Source organism: Mastigoproctus giganteus, chromosome 11 (genome assembly GCF_048544385.1).
Source record: "Mastigoproctus giganteus isolate SK-2022 chromosome 11, ASM4854438v1, whole genome shotgun sequence".
Lineage (NCBI taxonomy): Eukaryota > Metazoa > Arthropoda > Arachnida > Uropygi > Thelyphonidae > Mastigoproctus > Mastigoproctus giganteus.
The window spans coordinates 83,806,922-83,826,636 of NC_143585.1; the positions used below are offsets into that span (position 1 = coordinate 83,806,922).

At 41.5% G+C, this 19,715-nt stretch overlaps 1 protein-coding gene across 1 annotated transcript in view; it reads left to right on the forward strand.

Moving 5' to 3' along the window:
- LOC150078203 (uncharacterized) overlaps positions 1–19,715 on the forward strand; it is an 82,368-nt gene that overhangs the window by 171 nt on the left and 62,482 nt on the right. Inside the window, exon 2 of the mRNA XM_090384489.1 lies at positions 18,721–18,818. Within this exon, the coding sequence (XP_090240615.1) occupies positions 18,721–18,818 (98 nt within the window). The remainder of the gene's footprint in view (positions 1–18,720; positions 18,819–19,715) is intronic.

Here is a 19,715-nt window from a genome sequence, read left to right on the forward strand (position 1 = left end):
GAGGGAGGATTATCTTATCTGTCAACAGGTTTACACCACAACTACCTCCTCATTCGCTACCATCCAGTGAACATCAGCAGGCTGTAACCTCTTCGCTCATCAAACCATTGTGCACCGATTGGTAAAAGGGGACCACTGAATGCCAGTCATTTCATTGATTATCCCTGACTGCTTCCCATCGTAACAGCATCTGAAATGGTGCCACAGATACAAAATGGTGTCAAGTGATCATGAGTGATGAATCCTGCTTCTGCTTGGGGCCCATAGTTTGCTGCCTACACGTGTAACAATAGTGTAGTGAACACAATATTCCTAGAGCCACTGTTGTAAGGCATACTACACACTGCTGGTGTGGAGAGCGATCAGTTTTGTCATTGTCGTTCATCAATAGCAATCTCACTACTCACGAATATGTTGTCAAGATTCTAGAATCCATCGCTCTCCCCCTTTCTTACTGGGCTGTCTGACGCATTTTTCAGCACAAGCCCAAACACTGCAGGGTTTTCTCTAAATATCTTTGTGTGAATATACTGTCTTAGACACCATTTACAGAGCCAGCACAGACCACATGCAAGAGTGTGGTGGAAAATACCACAAAAGGCATTTCGGCATCCCATACCGGTAATTCATGCCAGGTGGGCAGGAGCATCAGTGTGTAGCACACACTTCTTGATTAGACTGGGGTTCGAGCCCGTGACCAAATATGGAGGATGCGGAAAGGTCAGGGAATGACCACCGCATATCCCCAGAGCAACATGGCCTTAGTTGCTAATGCTGCTAAAAACCAAATATATATATTCAATGCTGAGACAGGTGTATTTGCCATCATATTTGTCTATGCTAAGCATTACTGTCATTAAATGGTTCACACACAGTGTCTGCAACTTTTATCATGTGTTCCTTAACCCTGTGGCTACATTACTCTAAGTATCTTCTCTCTGCATTCCTATTCCTTCAGGGTGCTGCAATTTTCAATATCACTATTTTTTTGCACTGGAGAAGTATAGATAAAAAATTCATTATGGGTGCATTTTTGGAGTAAAAGCATGCCTCCTGTTAATTTCCCATGTAGTTTCAATTTGGTTTTGTTTTCACTCATACTCGAACTAAAATTTTACTTCAAGGCAGTAAGAATTTTTTTTTTAATATCCAATATAGTTTGTTAATCACATGACCATACTAGTGCCATCTGGGCCAAACCATATGCACTAAAACAAAACATCAATTATTTGTTAAGTTAGTTAAATAACAAAATAAAATAAAAAATTCAAACATACTACAAATCAGTTATGATCAAGCATCTATAATTTAGTGGTGATTTTTTGTCTTATCCTATAGGCAAAAATCAAAATCACTGCTTCAAAAACTCATTGCTGTAATATTAAATTATTTTACCGATTTTTATGAAAATTTATATATTAATTCTTAAATCATAATTTGTTTTTGTTGTCACAATAAAATGAAATTGAAAATGTTCTTTTATTAGTTTTTCTTTAGATGGGGCTCCTAAATTCCATTTTGCCTTGGGCCCTATGAAGGTATAAATACCATGCCACTGCTAATTAGAGAGCACTGATCTTTAGCCTTGCCTCAGAGAATGACAACTCGGGCTATCCAATGTTTTTAGTTTCAGGGAGGTAGATCACATCTAGCAATCTTATCCACATATAGATCTAATCCACACTTAAAGATCTAATCCACATATTCTGAAGCCTTGAAAAACCATCTGATGGAACAAAGTGAATGGAACAAAGGGGTGCTCTTACGAAGAAAGGCTTAAGTTTTGCAAATTACAATGTCTGGAGACTAGGCACCAGCGAGGTGATCTGATAGAGGTGTATAAAGCCTTGAATGGTTTGAGCATGCTCAATGCTGATGGGATTCTTCCTCTAGCTCAGAATAATCACCTGAGAGGGCATAAATTCAAATTGAGGAAAGACAGATGTAGGATAGACGTGCGGAAATTTGCCTTTAGCCAGCAGGTGGTTGGTTGGTGGAACAGACTTCCATCCCTTGTAGTGGAGGTTGATAGCCTAAATAAGTTTAAGGCTCAGCTGGACAGGTATTTTGAACGAACAGAGGGGTGAAGTGGAAGTGGGTTTTTTTTTTTTTTTTTTTTTGGCTGATGCTGCATAAGCTTGCTTTCTTGCATCAAATGCCTCTGCTAATGCTAAAATAAATAATGATTCGTAAATAACCTATATATCGTCTCCATCGAGTTGAAAACTCCCTCTCAAGTGCAAGTCTCGGATCGAGGTAATAATCACATTCGAACTCGACACTGAGTCCAGTCTCCATCACACCGCCAGAGTGCAATGGAGACCGGACTAACTGAAACCAGAACCTACAAAGTTAAGCTGACTTAACCTGGACATAAGGTCATGTCCATTCAACAGGAAACAAGCATACAATCCCAACTGAAGCCAGGGAAGCAACCTACACTCCACAATCAAATCGGCAGACAAGTCTCCCTACCTTTATCAGAATTGTTCTTTATCTCGACTGGGATGGGCTAAGAGAGTACACCTGCTCCGTCTCCTGGGCACGACCAAATACCTAAAAAAAAAAAAAAAAAAAACTGGGAATGTCCTTAGAGAGCACATCAAGCCAGCATGAACACCAAAACGGTCTCTGGCTTTCCAGATAATACCCGCACAGGCAGTTGCCATGGTACCACAGGAACGCGTTATCCCCAGAAGAGCAAGCAGTTGTGTTGACATGTTTTTCACAATAGAATTTGTTGGCAGGGTATATCAGGCTCCTGCAGCATACGTTATTAGGGCACACACTTGTATAAAGATTCAAGATCTTCCTTTAATCCCCCATTTACACTTACTATTCTAAAGTTTTTTTTTTTTTTTTTTTTCCCCCCAAATACTTAATGGTCTGTAAAAAAAAAAAAAAAAAAACAGCCACTCTCCCCAGGAAATGACCCAAACACCTGACGCCTCTTACACCCCCCCACTTATCTAACGGGATGTCTTGTAAAGCTCAACCTGCCTTTCAATAACAATGGAGTTGAGTGCTTCATATTTATTTCTAATTTATATATAGCACTCCATTCCATTCTTTTAAAGCATGACATGCTTTGGTCTCTATCTCCATTCTAAAGTTACCAGAAATTATCAACACGAAATAAAGATAATATATGCGATGGAATGAGTATCCCCCATGCTATCTCAGAAACTAGTCTGAGACCATATTGCATAAACAAGGTCCAAATATCGATCCTATGGGCATTCACATTCCACTACCTACACCTCACCACACCACACCACTCCTGTTCGAAAGGTAATCTTGTAAAAAGTGAAGGTTCCGGGAACAGTTCTAGCCCTCTAAAGAATATACTCCACCAGAGGGCATTGAATGTGCTCGACTAAACAAACCGAGCACATACCGTCCATCACTATTTTCAACAATATCCATTAATTTCCTTCATGCATCCTCAGTAGACTTCCCTTTTTTGAAGCCATATTGCTTTAATTAGCATTAGTAGAGGCAAATGATGCTAGAAAGCAAACAAAAAACACCCCATTTCACCCCTGCAGCTCAGCCTTAAATTTATTAAGGCTATCAAATTCCACAACAAAACACGGAAGCCTATTCCACGAATAAACAATCCTCTGGCTACACGGAAATTTCCACACATCTTTTCTACAACTGTCTTTCCTCAATTTGAATCTATGCCCCCTCAGGTTCTTAATCTGAGCAAGAATCCATTCAGCTTCATCATCCCATTCAAGGACTTATACACCTCAATCAAATCACCTTGCAGGTGCCTACTCTCCAGGCACAACAATTTGCAGAACTTAAGCCTTACTTCGTAAGAGCACCCCTTTGTTCCCCTTACCAATCTTGTTCCCTTCTTTGTACTCTTTCTAGCACCTCTACATCCTTCCTAAAATGAGGTCTCCAGACCTGTACTCTAGATATGGCCTGACCATTGCCTTGTATAACGGGATAATCACCAACCTGTCCCTGCTAGCAAAATTCTTATATATCATTGACAAGACTCCATGACCTGCCTGGCAGCCCGTCTGCACTGCTCAGCGAACTTCGTATTTCACTGCACAATCACCTCTCCGGTATTTTTCTCTTTCCAATTCCCTGAGTGTAGTACCAAACAGTTGGTAGGTTTCTCTTCGGTTATTGCTAATCATATGCAGTACTTTGCATTTTTCAATGTTAAACTTCAGTTGCTACTTTTCAGCCCATTTGCCCAACTTATCTAGATCCAGATGGAGTAGCATACTGTCTTCACTGTCGTTAACAACCCTGCCAACCTTTGTATCATCTATAAATTTGGACATTAAGCTTGATATACCTTCATCAATAACATTGAAAAATATACAAAACAACAATGGGCCCAGCACCAAACCCTGGGGGACTCCTGCTAATAACATTAGTCCATGTAGAGCAGTGTCCATTTATTACCACTCTTTGCCGTTTCCCATTCAACTATCCCTTTATCCATTGCAGTAACTTGCCCTTAATGCCATACCGCTCCAATTTGGAATACAGCAGTCTTACATGTGCAACAGTAGCAAAAGCCTTCCTGAAATCCAAGTATATGATATCAAAATTAATTTTTGCATTCAATTCCTTCATGACCACATCATAGTATCAATCAAATTGGTCAGACATGACCTATCTTTAACAAATCCATGCTGTGTCTTAACTATTATTGCAGTCTTGTCTAGATGATCCTGCAATGCTTCTTTAGCCAGCGACTCGCATTATTTTCCCCGGAACACAAGTTAAACTAATAGGTCTATAGTAACTTGTCACCTTTTGAATCCCATTTGTGAATTGGTGATACATTTACACACCTCCAGTCCATGTGTACCTCCATTGAGTCCAAGGAAGCTCTCATAATTATGGCTAATGGTTTGCTTACTTCCTTTGCTGCCTCCTATAATATAACTGGATAGATCCCATCCACCCCAGATACTTTTTTGACTTCAACAATTTCTCCTCCACTTTGCTTGTTATTACAAAATCACTTAGCTCCCTGTTAGTTTGATAAAGTTCTGGCACTCACCTCATTGAATAACTCATGTGTGAATGTAGAGGCAAAGTACACATTCAGTTTATCAGCTACTTGAGAATGATCGTCAAAAGTCAATCCTTCTATGTTAAGTGGGCTAATCTGATTCATCCCTTTCTCTAGTTTACAAAAGGAAACAACTCTTTGCTGTTTTTCTTTGCCAAAGATTTCTCAATCTGCCTTCGCCTGCCTAACCTCCTTTGTGACTTGATTAGACTAGCTTATATCTGCCATAGGCTTCTGTGTCACGTGCTAATTTATATGCATTCCTTGCATTTTTCTTCTCTGCCACGAGCCTCATAATGAAGATAATTTCAATTCTTCATACCCATAATTCAATCTTGATATTACCATTCTTTCATATATTTTGCCTAAAAGAAGCAAATAGGACGGTACAAAGTACCCCCCCCCCTTTGCATTACGAGCAAGACTACTGCACAAATTGGAGCAATGTGGCATTGTAGGCAAATTGCTGCTATGGATAAAGGGGTGGTTGAGGGGGGGAAGACAGAGTGGTAATCAATGGACACTGCTCATCACGGACTAATGTTATTAGTGGAGTCCCTCAGGGTTCAGTGTTAGGTCCATTATTGTTTTCTGTATTTATAAATAATATTGATGGTATATCAATCTTAATGTCAAAGTTTCCAGACGATACAAAGGTTGGCAGGATTGCTAAGGATACTGCTGACGCTATGCTGCTAAAACAGGTTCTGGAAAGGTTGAGCAGATGGGCTGAGAGTTGGCAAATGAAGTTTAACATTGACAAATGTAAGGTACAACATATGGGAAACAGCAACCCCAGAACAAGGTATCACCTCTGTGGTACTACACTGACAGTGGTAGAGAATGAAAAGGACCTGGGAGTAATTGTGCAGGCATGAAGTTCTCTGAGCAGTGCAGACGGGCTGCAAGAGTAGCTCATGGTGTCTTGTCAATGATACACAGGAATTTTTCTAGCAGGAATAAGGAAGTGATTATTTCCTTGTATAAGGCAATGGTCAGGCCACACCTTGAGTACTGTATACAGGTCTGGAGGCCTCATTTCAAGAAGGATGTAGAGCTGCTGGAACGAGTACAGAGAAGGGCAACAAGATTAGAGAATAAAACAAAGGGTTCCTCTTACAAAGAAAGGCTTAAGTTTTGCAAATTACAGTGTCTGGAGACTAGGCACCGGCGAGGTGATCTGATAGAGGTGTATAAAGTCTGGCTTGAGCATGCTCAATGCTGATGGGATTCTTCCTCTTGCTCAGAATAATCACCTGAGAGGGCATAAATTCAAATTGAAGAAACACAGATGTAGGATAGATGTGCGGAAATTTGCCTTTAGCCAGCGTGGTTAGTTGGTGGAACAGACTTCCATCCCTTGTTGTGCAAGTTGAGAGCCTAAATAAATTCAAGGCTCAGCTGGACAGGTATTTCGAACGAACGGAGGGGTGAAGTGGAAGGTTTTTTTTTTTTTTTTTGGCTGATGCTGCATAAGCTTGCTTTCTTGCATCATATGTCTCTACTAATGCTACTCGAGATATGAGGGATCAAACCATGTGGTCAAACTCGACTAAAGGAGAGATCACCAGAAAATTGCAAACAGATGTCAATAGAACATTCCCCAGACTCCCACCATGGTTCTCGCCAGGCCTATACACAACGTTTTTGCTTACTGGTCACAGTTCTATAAATGCTAAACTCGCCGCTCTTGGCATCACAGAAGACCGAACATGTACCTGCGGGGGTGGCGGGGCTTGAGAGATGGCATCGCCTTGTCTCTAGGCACCTCCGTAGCCAGGTGGGAAGGAGCAGCAATGCGTAGCACACGCTTCTTAATTAGACCATGGTTCGAGCCCGTCACCACCAAATACAGAGGATACGGAAATGTCAGGGAATGACCACCATATATCCCGGAGCAATATGGCCTTAGTTGCTAATGCTCCTAAAAACCAAATAACAAACATTCTCTTGTCTACGACTGCCAAGCTATATGAGGACCTTCTCTGTATCTTCATTACGAAGATCAGATATATTCCAAAGGTTCAAGAATCTCACCTCTTAGACACCCAGGATGAATATAGTGCCTTCTCTTGCTTTGCAAAGGATCTCTTCACAACACGAAGAACCCTCCTGGCACAACAAAGGCAGACTTGAACAAGATGATCCACAATAGCGAAAGATATATCCACAGAACCAAGATGTCCATTAGTAAAACAGAACTGTAAGAAGGATAATTCTTGACCTCTCCAGACAAACCTCCTGAAATCGACCACCACTAATTTGGACTTTACCAATTGGACTGACAACACCAAAGACCTTTTGGCAACTTACACCAGTGCGCTCTTGCACAGTGCATTCTTTACCACTTCCTGGGGAGGGAATGGTCCCCATCCCTTGTCTCCCCACTCTTCCTTCTGGTGGGACATGGGCCTGTCCCACTGTCAAATCTCTCGCAGGGGTAAATTTCTCTATCGACCCCTTGCTTCCAACTTCTACCCGCAACCCCCTCTGCCTTCTAGTCAGGCATGCCATACTGTCAGCAGGAGCGATCTTCCCTATCGGCCTCTTTCTCTTGTTTCCTACCATCAGGCCTTTTACGTCCCCCACCCACCTTTATTTTTCTCTTACAAATGCTTTTTTCCTTGTGTGTGGGAGGGGTGGTTTTTCTCCAACCGCCATCCCACTCTTCCCTCTGGTGAGGCACTGGGCATGCCACATTGTCAGCAGGCGCCATCTTCCCTGTCGACACCTTCCTCCTGTTTCCTACCCTCCAGTCTTCTGCCTACCTCCTTTACTTTAAACAACAGGTTTTTATATATATATAAAAAATGATGGAATAAAGCATCATATGTTTAAAAGTATAAATATTCTATACAGGGTGTTTCAGTTAAACGTTTTAGAACTTCTAAGAGGGGTAGGGTACATCCTGACAACTCGAAATCATATAGCAATGTGGAGTCGGAAATGCTTTCCTGAAGCGGTGTTGTACACAGAAGCACCATAAAGAAAAGAGACCGTAAGTGAGAAATCGTTTTAATAATACATGAAAAGAAGCAAAAGGTACATGGATTAAAGTAAGTGTTCGAAGTTTCTTCCACGGGCTACAATGCACGCCTCACATCTCCGACGCATGGACATCCGAACATTCTGGAACACTCCAGGCAGCGTGTCCAGACACAGCAACCGGAGGATTATGCACCTCGTATTGCTTTCGCACAGTGGTACCGTGGAAAATGTGCTACAAATCCCCTTTTTCCTGCTGAAGTGTTTTTTCCTGCTGCTTTTTCCTGCTGAAGTCCGATGAGGCATCCTTCACAAGGGAAGGAATTTTCAACACGCATAACGACCATATCTGGGCGGTCGAGAACCCGCATGCAATACGACGTCGTGCAGCACAGATTCGATTTTCGGTCAGTGTATGGGCCGGTATTATGGGAGATCACCTCATCGGACCTTACCTGTTACCGTGTCGTCTAACCGGACCTATCTACTTGATCTTTCTGCAGCAAGTATTGCCACAACTTTTGAGAGATGAACAGATTTCTGCATCGACGCAACAGACAATGTGGTTCCAACACGATGAAGCCCCTGCCCATTATAGCGGAGATGTTCGTAACTACCTGGATGTCACATTTGGTCAACAGTGGATCGGACGTGGTGGTCTTGTGCGTTGGCCTGCTCGGTCACCCGACCTATCATGTCTTGATTTTTATTTCTGGGGTCATATGAAATCGCTAGTTTATGACACCCCTGTTGACAATGCTGAGGAGCTGGTTGCAAGAATCACAGTAGCTGCCGAAGAAATTCGAAATTCGCCTGGAGTATTCCAGAATGTTCGGATGTCCATGCGTAGGAGATTTTGTCCATGCGTGCATTGTAGCCCGTGGAAGAAACTTCGAACACTTACTTTAATCCATGTACCTTTTGCTTCTTTTCATGTATTATTAAAACGATTTCTCACTTACGGTCTCTTTTCTTTATGGTGCTTCTGTGTACAACACCGCTTCAGGAAAGCATTTCCGACCCCACATTGCTATATGATTTCGAGTTGTCAGGATGTACCCTACCCCTCTTAGAAGTTCTGAAACGTTTAACTGAAACACCCTGTATAATACTGGTGTAAATACACCATAGAAAACTTAAACGAAACGTTTGTAGTTTGAAGGGCATCATTTTATCAGTATCTCTTATTGTGCACCTCCTTCACAACGAGTTGCCATGTACTGCACTACCTCGAATAAGTAACGCTTCACCAAAAGAGAAGGCTATTGTTAATTATTCTCGGTGGGCACCAACACGCAGACGGCACCGTTTCAAGGCTTGTTTGCCCTTCATCGGCGGGTGGACAGGCATCCTGGTATTGCAGTATCGGTGGGCACCACCCAGACGGTACAGTTTCAAGGCTTGTTGGCCTTTCATCGGTGGGTGGGCACCGATACTGCAATACCAGGGTGCCTGCCCACCCACCGATGAAGGGCCAACAAACCTTGAAACTGTGCCGTCTGGGTGGTTGTGCCCACCAAGAATAAGTAACAATAGTATTCTCTTTTGGTGAAGCGATACTTATTCGATGTAGTGCAATACGTGGCAACCCATTGTTAAAGGAGGTGCACAATATGAGATACAGATAAAACGATGCCCTTCAAATGTAGTTTTTTATTTTAAGAATTTTTTATGGTGTATTTACACCAATATTATATATGTATGTATGTATATATAAATATATATATATCACTTTTCTCTTACACAATGGGTTTTTTTTTTTACACATGTATGTATATATGCCACACAGGTCTAAATCTAAATATATCAAAATTATTCCCCGACCTATTTGGCCCTAGAAGTTATCAGCGAACAACCCTACGCTCTGTTAAAATTACTACCTTTCCTCAAGAAACAGCGATCATCTCATTCCTAAATCTGGTCCTAGCCACTGAAATCACAGGAAAGTAGGTGGCAGGACCCGCCAGAGTACTCTAACATCAGTGGTACACCCGGTCAGACTCCCCGTGGCACGGTGTGGTAACGTCGGGTCCCACTGGGGGCTTGGCGGCTAATAGACTGGAGGATCAAAGGGTACAGCACATGATCCCCACACACCTTCAAATCTCTGGCCCAATACAATGTACACCCATGGAGATGGGAGAAATCCCACGAGCCGTTAGACACTAACATACCTTACACCTTACCTGGTTTGCCATTCCTACTGCAGATGAGGACGCAGGCGAGATTTTTCAGCTGTCTTGCTATTTCCTGGATTAATTGTAAAGTTGAAGGTTTGTGGGTTTCCCTTAGAAAGGTGGTACAGTAGACGAGTTCTAATGATCTTGAGGTCGAGAGGTAAGGAACCAGCCAGGACCTGAAGGGCTTGAGTGCTCACTGTGCAGCAGGCACGGGAGGTGACGAGCAGTATGGAGCGTTGGATGACATCCAACGTCCTTCTGTTGGTGGCAGTGGTAGCTGCCACCTACAGCATTTGGTATACCAGATTCCAGAAGCATGTTATTATAGGTGTGAATGCAGTTTTGGAGAATAAAGATAAGGTCTTCCGGTTGAGTCCTTAGTCTCGACGTGAGACCCTGGCAACCAGGGTTGCATAATTTCGTACATTTTTCCTGAGGTATTTCAGATCAGGTTGGAATGAGCATGTTGTGTTGAGGATAACTCCGAGGAACTTTAATTCTGTTGAAAACTCGATAATTTTCCACTGATTCTGATCAGCGGGGGTCTTCTGATTACCAGCTTGCCTTTGAGGGCGCCTCTGTAGCCAGGTGGGTAGAAGCAGCAGTGCATAGCACACGCTTCTTGATTAGACCGGGGTTCGAGCCCGTGATCACCAAATACGGAGGATGCGGAAAGGTCAGGGAATGACCACCGCATATCCCCGTAGCAATATGGCCTTAGTTGCTAATGCTCCTTAAAAAAAAAAAAAAAACAAACTAGCCTTTAAGGAGAGAATTGGTTTTAATTGTGGATAGGTGGAGATTGATGTCTGAGGCCCAATCCCCAGGGCTTCAAGGCGGTCTCTGCTGTCAGCAGCCACAGTGATGATGAGATCATCGACATAGGCTTTTACCTCCCCCATGTCCTTGATGAGGAAATCATCCAGAGGAGGGGATCCAACACCGAGCCCTGTGGACAGTCCCGGAGAACTGTTCTAGAAACACTCTGTTATGGTGTGTTAACCACTACTTTCCTGTTTGAGAGGTATGTTTGATAGTTTCATATAGGTTCTTTGGTAAGGTGGCTCTGTGCCGAGGATGCTCGTGTACACTGACCCAGATGAGGTTAACACCTTACAACATACTGGTTACAAAAGAATGACGCTGCAACAACCACCAATGAATTTCTAACAATAGCCGAATAAAGCTCATCACTTATCACCGAATGGATTATTCGGCAATTCCTCGGATATCCCTTTTCCAAGAGAACAGTAGGGCTAAATATCAACCCATTCTCAACGACCCGAGTAAATTGAGGAGGAATATCTTTTGCACTGCTCATAATCAAATCTGCGCGGTAGCACAGTGGTATCGTCACTGTCTTCCCCATACAAAAACACGTAAATCGACCAGAGACCACACGCAATTTACAGACAAAATAAATATATGGGTAAATATAATCATTAATTGTAAATGACCCTAATATACATATTTTTTGTTTCTCATACCTTAACATAAAAACATACCTGTTTTTTTTTTCTTCTCATAATCAATAAATATTTTTGTTAAACTCAATAGCTTTCAAATATTCAGCACTGTCTGACAACCGCTGGATCATCTACTGGTTGCCTTTTTCCCCAAAATTTATATATCTTGCAGCTTCTTTTAATGGATAAGCCTTGTGTCCTTTTACTGAACAATGGCACCCTTTATCACGTACCTGGATAATGCAGTTCCTTGTATTTTTATCTTTAGCCTTACTAATGGTAACAACACTAACACAATCCTTAACCAGTTCTCCTACAACCGTTCCAAAAATACTTCCTTTGCAATGTCTTTACCAATATCAAACCCAAGTAACTCTTCTTAGTTTTTCGTCATACCCAGTTCTTGAGTCACAGCACATTTCTTTTCTCAATGTCCCTATCTGAAACAGCTTTCAAAACCACACATTTGTCTCTTGTAGTACAGATCCCTTTTATTTTAACCTCCTTAACCAAGGTCTGACAGAATTTCCAGGTTCTTTCTTAATTTCTTCGCTATTTTTATACTTATCGTGTTTTGCAGTTATCACAAACACTTAATTTGCTTAGGCGTATCCTGTTCCTCTTGAACTACTTTAACATAGGATCTAACAGGTTTTTGGACTTGCACCTTACCCTCCAACTTAGCATGTAATGCTTTATTTTCTATTTGCAATTCTGTACTAAACAATTCCGACTTATTGCTACTAAGGCGCTAGGAATATTATTTCTTAAAAGTAGCTGCTGTAACTGTAACTTGGTAGACCCTTCTCTAGTCCTATAGTTTCTACAAAACCTTGTTCTCCCGAACTATCAAGATCCTTACTGCTTCGTTTTTGGGCCGGTCTTATCTGATCCACTTTTTCGGACATATTAACGGCTGAATAAACTTCAACAATGTCCTGCTGCATAATATTAGAGTTCTTAGAACCATCCTTAGATTCTACACCCTTCTTCTGTTTCTTTGTTATTCCTCTTCGATGCTGATACATCGAAGGCTTCTTCTACAACAGTACCTTAATCACAAATTTGAAGTAATTTCCTCAGCCATTGAGAAAATTCCTCGATATGTTTCCTCCAACTCTTCTGTAAACTCAGCCACAACATCCCTAAAATTTAATGCTGACCTTATCTGTTCTGCAGCCTTAGTAGAATTACTCAAATCAGGAAGAGAGTCGGTCAGACTTTCTACTTTTAGATGCCATGTTAGTAATGTACTTTATAAATGTAATTAATAAAATTAATTATTTTACAAATTAATGTAAAATAATTTATTTACAATTAATACGAGTTATTCAATAACGACAAACTCCAACTATATACAAATTCACAAAATTAGTATTTGTCAGTCAGACAAAACACCAACTCGGAATACGTGAATTTACACACCAACTATACCCAGAGGCTAACTTGTACCGCAGAGAAATACAGAGATCACCTAAATCTCATCCGCTCTACGATATTCATTGCTCAATTTAACCAGCCAGGGAAAGAACCCCTGACTGCCAACTCCAGACCACTCGGAGTTAGCAGCTATACTGGCATGTTGCCCAGACTAGTTAATGAAAAAAATAAAAATATTTCCACTGTCACTTTCGAGTACTGTACTCGCTAAAAAGAACTCACTAACTTACCTTGGAAAACTCACTTGATGCCCCAGGGAATTTTGTTTAGAATTTTATCTAATATAGTAAACTGTGTTTAGGGTCTAACGGCATCAGGGGTTTCCCCCATGTTCGCGTAGTATACATTGTCGTGTGTTACAGAACGCTGGAGATTTAAAGGCCAGAGATTTAAAAGTGTATGGATAGTGTTAGGTGTAGTGTTGCGTACCATTGTTCATCTGGCCATTTAGTCGCTGGACCCTTGCTGCGGCGCAAAGTCAGCTCCAACTATATACAAATTTATAAAATTAGTATTTGTCAGTCAGAAAAAACACGAACTCAGAATACGTCAATTTACACACCAACTAAGCCCAGAGGCTAACTTGACACATCTCTGGCCTTTACAAACTAATATAGTCAAGGGGTGTGTTTTTTAATTGCGATCTCCAGGGTTTCACCTATATACCGCAGTAGCATCTGAAAGGGCAAAAGGCCAAGGCCAAGGCCGGCAAGTGTATTTATGTAGGTGTGTATGTGTGTTGGCACCTGGCGACTTCGCAGGCAGGGGACACCTGGTTCCCTGCCCCTGACTCCCAACCTTGGCCACGAGGAGGCGCGCCAGGGACTGCTTTTAAACTGGAACTCTTACTGGGGCTATCAGGCAAGCCTGGGGTCCCAAGGTGTTTAGGGAAAGGAAGTGGTGAGAAGAATGGGAACTGGAAGGAAGGGAACGTTGGACAGAAGATAAAGGGGAAGAAGAAATAGACATCCCCTGAAATAGAAGAGAAAGTAAATAATACAAAGTATTCAAGTATTTTATGAAAAGGAAATGGATAATAGAATGAGACGTATGGGAGTGGGGGGGAACAGAGATAGAAAGTAGGAGAAGAAGAAAAAGACATCCCCTAGAAGAACGAGTAACACTGAGTAAGAAAGCATAACAGATTTAAGAAAGACTAGTGAACAGATACTTAATCTAAACTGAAGACCAAATATCAGTCAACCATAAACAATAACAACGATATGTACATTTGTTCTAGCTTTAGATCATCCCACAACACTAGTGGGGACCCACTGACAGACCAATTCTCTTTTCTGAATCCTTACATTATGGAAACAGGAAACAAAGAAAATCGTGTCTAGACAAAAGCTAAGTTAAGTTTTAAGCCCATTACAATTCAATCCCAGCAAAGAGTTAGCAATGCCCACCCACAAGTACAGCAAAAAACAATAAAACAAAATTAGAATAGATCTCCGCAACCAAAATCATTGGAGCCCCTCCCAATTCAGGAGAAGAAACAAGGACAATTTAAAGTCTCACCACAAAATCAAGAATAATTTCCAAAAGGACATCTTCCATTTACATAACACATTGACCCAAACAACTGGTACGGGACAAAAAATCAGTTATTTGCAATAATTTAATTTACATAACACATTGACCCAAACAACTGGTACGGGACAAAAAATCAGTTATTTGCAATAATTTAACTATTTAAAATAAACATCCAGAAAAGAGTATATACCTAAATAATACAACTACAAATCACAAAAAAAAAAAAAAAAAAAGACATATCACTGTGTAGCCAACATTAACTCCACTATGTCTATCCTCTAAATTCAGAGGGAGATCACAATAACTTCCAGAACATAAGGACCAGTCAGGTTTTCACCTGTAGCTTCTCATAGGAGTGGCCTGGATATGGAAAAAGCATACCAAAGGAACCTGAGGTACAGAAATGATGAAGGAAACAACAACGGAAACAAAACAGTACAAGGGGACTTGATTCAAAAATGGCAATGTAGCACTGGCTGCCATGATACAGATGCATCACTGCCAAAGATGGAACAAAGGGAAGAGGTGGTCCTCAGTAGGAGATATGGCTACCCCTAATGTCGATGCAGGCTTTGCACCGCCTGTCCATACTTAGAACAATGTTGATAAGTTCTTGCGGTAACATCGTCCATTCTGTCAGCGCCATCTTCAGCTGGGTGTGGACGTGCCGCTAGGCATCTCCCCAGAGCGTCCCATGTGTAGGTTGAGATTTAGATCGATGGAACGGGCAGGCCAATCCATACGAACAATGTTCTCACTTTCCAAAAACATATCAACAGCTGCAGTGCGATGGGGTGTGGCGTTATCATCCATAAACACGAACTCGGGGCCAATGGCACCTCGGAACAGACGCACATGGGGAAGGATTACCTCAGTACAGTAGCGTGCACCGGTTACAGTACCGCCTTACAGTATCTCGAGTTCTGTACGTCCATCCAAGAACGCCTCGACCGCTATATCGATACCTTTCAGTGATGTTTTCGGGGTGATACGGTGTGCCAATCTCGTCAGATTAGCCGACATCGCTGCTGAGACTGAATCTACTCTGATCAGTAAAGGGTACCTTACCATATTGCGCTGCTGCCCAGTCCTTGTGTTCGATGCACCACTGTAAACGGTGTCTGCGATGGGGAAGTGTTAAAAGGAAACAGCGTACTGGCTGTCGGGCAAACAGTCCACTTTGTGGAGTCTCCTGGCCACAGTAAACCGCGATGTACTGTGCAGCTGGTTTGCAATGGATCCTGCTGTCTGTTGTCGGTCCCTCTTGGCCTGTAGGAGTACATAGCGGTCATCATTAGGCTTTGTTTTCCGTGAACGACCCCCACTGGTCCTTCCAATAGCTGTACCTGTCGTTCTGATGGCCGACCACACAGGTGAGACGATGATATGGGCGATACCGAACTCTGCAGCCATGCTCCTCGCGCTTCGACTTGCCTCGAGCTTTCCAATTATTCGACCCCGGATAGTTATCCAGATGTTGTCTACTGGCCATTTTGTTGTCTGTAGCACTGTATGGAACCAATCGAACGTCTGTAACAATCCTGCTCACCATTCGGCAATTTGCACTTAACTGCTGAACTGCTGCTTTTATCTGTTTATATGAGCCCTCTCATCACTATTCAAAATTTTTTTTGCATGTGCATCAGCCACAGTTATGCAAATCGCCACAGGCAGTTTTGTTTGATTTTGTGATTGTAACCTTTAGAAATAGTGTTGGTCCTTCAGTTTTGCACACGAGTTTACATTTTACAGGCAGTCACCAACTCTACATTTCAAGAGATTATCCTGCCAATCACTAACAACATAAGTACTGGGCCACCAAACTAGAGACCCAAAACACTATGGTAAGTTCAACCCCCGTCAGTCAAGACTTCCAATATTCAGACAAGGTGCAAGTGAGTCCACACACACCCATATTCCAAAAAATCTAATTTAATCTAATATAGTGTGTTTGTATTATCACTGGTTGCTCCTAGGCATTTGCCTGTCTCCAGCTTGTTCATTGTGGTGGTGCAAGCCTCTGCACATCGGGCCCGAAAAAGTGTTGGCGCTCGTGTCAGCCTAATATGCTGGTGTAGGTCCACTCTCACCTGTAGTGCTGAAACGCACAAAATCCTGCACCAACCGGGGAGATAGTGATATACCGAGGTCTGCGCGGTAGCACAGTGGTATCATCACCGTCCTCCCCACACCGGGTGGAAAAGGCCCGGGTTCGAATCCCGTCGATGAAGCGAGGAACGTTAATGGGCTTTTTTCACTCCGTGGCTGAGTTAGTTGGTCTCAGGCGTAGATAGCAAGATTTTTCTCCCAAGAAACTGGGGTTTTTCATCGAGAAAACGGACAAATCGACCACAAGACACAGAACGACAGATAAATTTAATTATTCGGGTGGCCTAAATATAATAGTAGTGTTATACCAGTGGGCGCCAGCAATCCTGCTTCCAGGTTGCCCAAACCAGGAGCCAGCAAAAAAAAAAAAAAAAAAATGTGTGAATGAACCTAGTAATTATTTTACTCAGAAATTTTGATATCTTACCTTACTTGAATTTAAATTTTAGATATTACAACGGAAGAAAATTTAAAAGTTAAAAATTTAACTATATACAAAAGCACTTAAAAAGGATAGTCGGTGGCAAGTAGTCACGATGAAACTACTGCCACAGGAAGCATGTTGATATTCATCACTTCCGCTCCAAGATACACAGCAATGAAATATATCTTTACAATCTTCCACGAGAAGAGGCGTACCGGAAGCAGATGATATAACCCCAGGGGCTCACATCTGGTGAGTATGGGTTTGGCACACCCAGGGTCCTGAGCTGGATATCATCATTCTTCTCTTTCTTGGTGATTCCCTTTTACTTTTCTCTCTCTCTTTCTCTCTCTCTCTCTTAGGGTAACTGGGGAAATTTTTTTTTTTGGCGGTGCAGCATAAGCCTCAGGCTTCCTTGCACCATATAGCTAATAATAATAATAATAATAAAGCCAGCAGCGTCAAGAGGAAAACAACAGCCGCAATGAGACTTTCTTTATAAAGCACTGATTGCTACGTAGTCAAATTCAGGAAAATTTCATCAAAAATTTAATGGTGATGATGATGATTGCTATGAACAGCCCAATGAGACTGTCACAGGGATATGAACATTAGCTAGTCCAAAACAAGGGGCTCAACATCTGGTGAGTATGGGCTTAGCACACCCAGAGTCCTGAGCTGGATATCATCATTCTTCTCTTTCTTGGTGATTCCCTTCTCTCTCTCTCTCTCTCTCTCTCTCTCTCTCTCTCTCATCTCATCTCTCTCTCTCTCTCTCTCTCTCTCTCTCTCTCTCCTCTCTCTCTCTCTCTCTCTCTCTCTCTTACTCAGGGTAACTCAGAAATTTTTTTTTGGCTGGTGCAGCAAAAGCCTCAGGCTTCCTTGCACCATATGGTTAATTGTAATAATAATAAACATTACTCAACTTGAAATACTGTATAACCTTACAAGAGACCACTGCCACGAAGAGCATAATGGTCCTTGTCATGCTCCAAGTCAAAGGTACTCAACAATTAGATATCTTGCTTTTAAATCTTCCACAGAAGAGATGTACTGGATGCAGATGGCAAAAACCTCTAGCGTCAGCAAGGAGGTCAACAGCCACAATGAGACAGGGCCTCTATAATGCATTATTTCACAATTCATCATTTCCCAAGTTGTGAAGTCTAGGAAATCATTTGATCAGAATATTAGGAGCGATGAAAGTTGCTGTGAACGATCTCAATGTGACTGTCACGGCACGATTTATATTATCTAATCCAAAAGTGGAGTTTTTGAGCATGTAGTTTAACTTTTATATTGGGCTATGCTGTGTCGGATCAGTATAGTACAAATTTGTATCTATTTCCAGAGTCCAACAGGCGGGAGGTTACAAGATTCGAATATAGTATCAAATTAAGAATAAATTTTTAAATTATTCTTAATTTTGTCTTTGGTGTCTGTACAAGGCTTTCATTTTATTTACCTGCCCCGCTGTCTTTATTATATTTATTAATTGTTTAATTTATTCAATTTCATTTTTTTAAGCACCAGCTGGAGAGAGAGATGTAAAAAAGAAAACCAGTTCTCAAAACACGCGGACGCCACTCAGTTTCAGTGGACGAACAATTCCATATCTTTATGTTGTACGTTGTCTTTACAGACAATTGTCTTGCAAATGGCCTTAATTCCTCATTTATCCATGCATGCTCATAAACTATGAATGAATATATATATTAAATTCGGATAGAATTTGCCACTGGAGTGTATTTATGTAAGCCCCATTAATTAATTACAAATCACAATTACAACTTATGGCTTACGCCGTAAGAAATCATTGCATTACGCGGCAGCAAAACTGACTAGGAAAATAGCTAGCCCTGCGCATTAATATCTCTTACAGTTCAAAACTTGATTGTAAATTTTATCGGAATTATGGGACAAATATAAATACATAAAAATAATAAAATAAAAATAATAAAATAAAAATTACATTACCCTATTGATCGTTTGTTCTTGCTGTGTTTGTGTGTGAGACAGTTCAAAAATCCCGCTCAGTTAAAATCAACTCCTTTTGTCTTCGTCTAAATCAGATAGTTTATTATACCAACAATGATTTATTAAATTTCGGGAGTACATTTCTTTGCGTTTCGCAAAAAGAAATAATTTGGACACTAAACTAAGAAATTACCAAAATCGTCTCATCCATATTATGTGATTCAGCTCCCAAATTCTGCTTGATGCAGTCAGCTAAACATAAGCAACAATGTAGGTATGGAAGCAATATTAGTGGCCCAGCAGAAAATCAAGGGCTCTATCTGCAAAATTGATTAGCTGGAGGCTTACACCATAAAATGATTATGGAACCCTCACCTTAAAAATAAATACATAAATGCACACACACACACACACATTCTCAGAACAATTCCATGACATTTTTGAGATTATTATTTTTGTATTTATGATGCCACTCAAGGCTCCCCCTTCCTCTAGATACATGCCCCACCTCCTCTGAAATAATGCACCTTCAAGGGCCTTTTGCT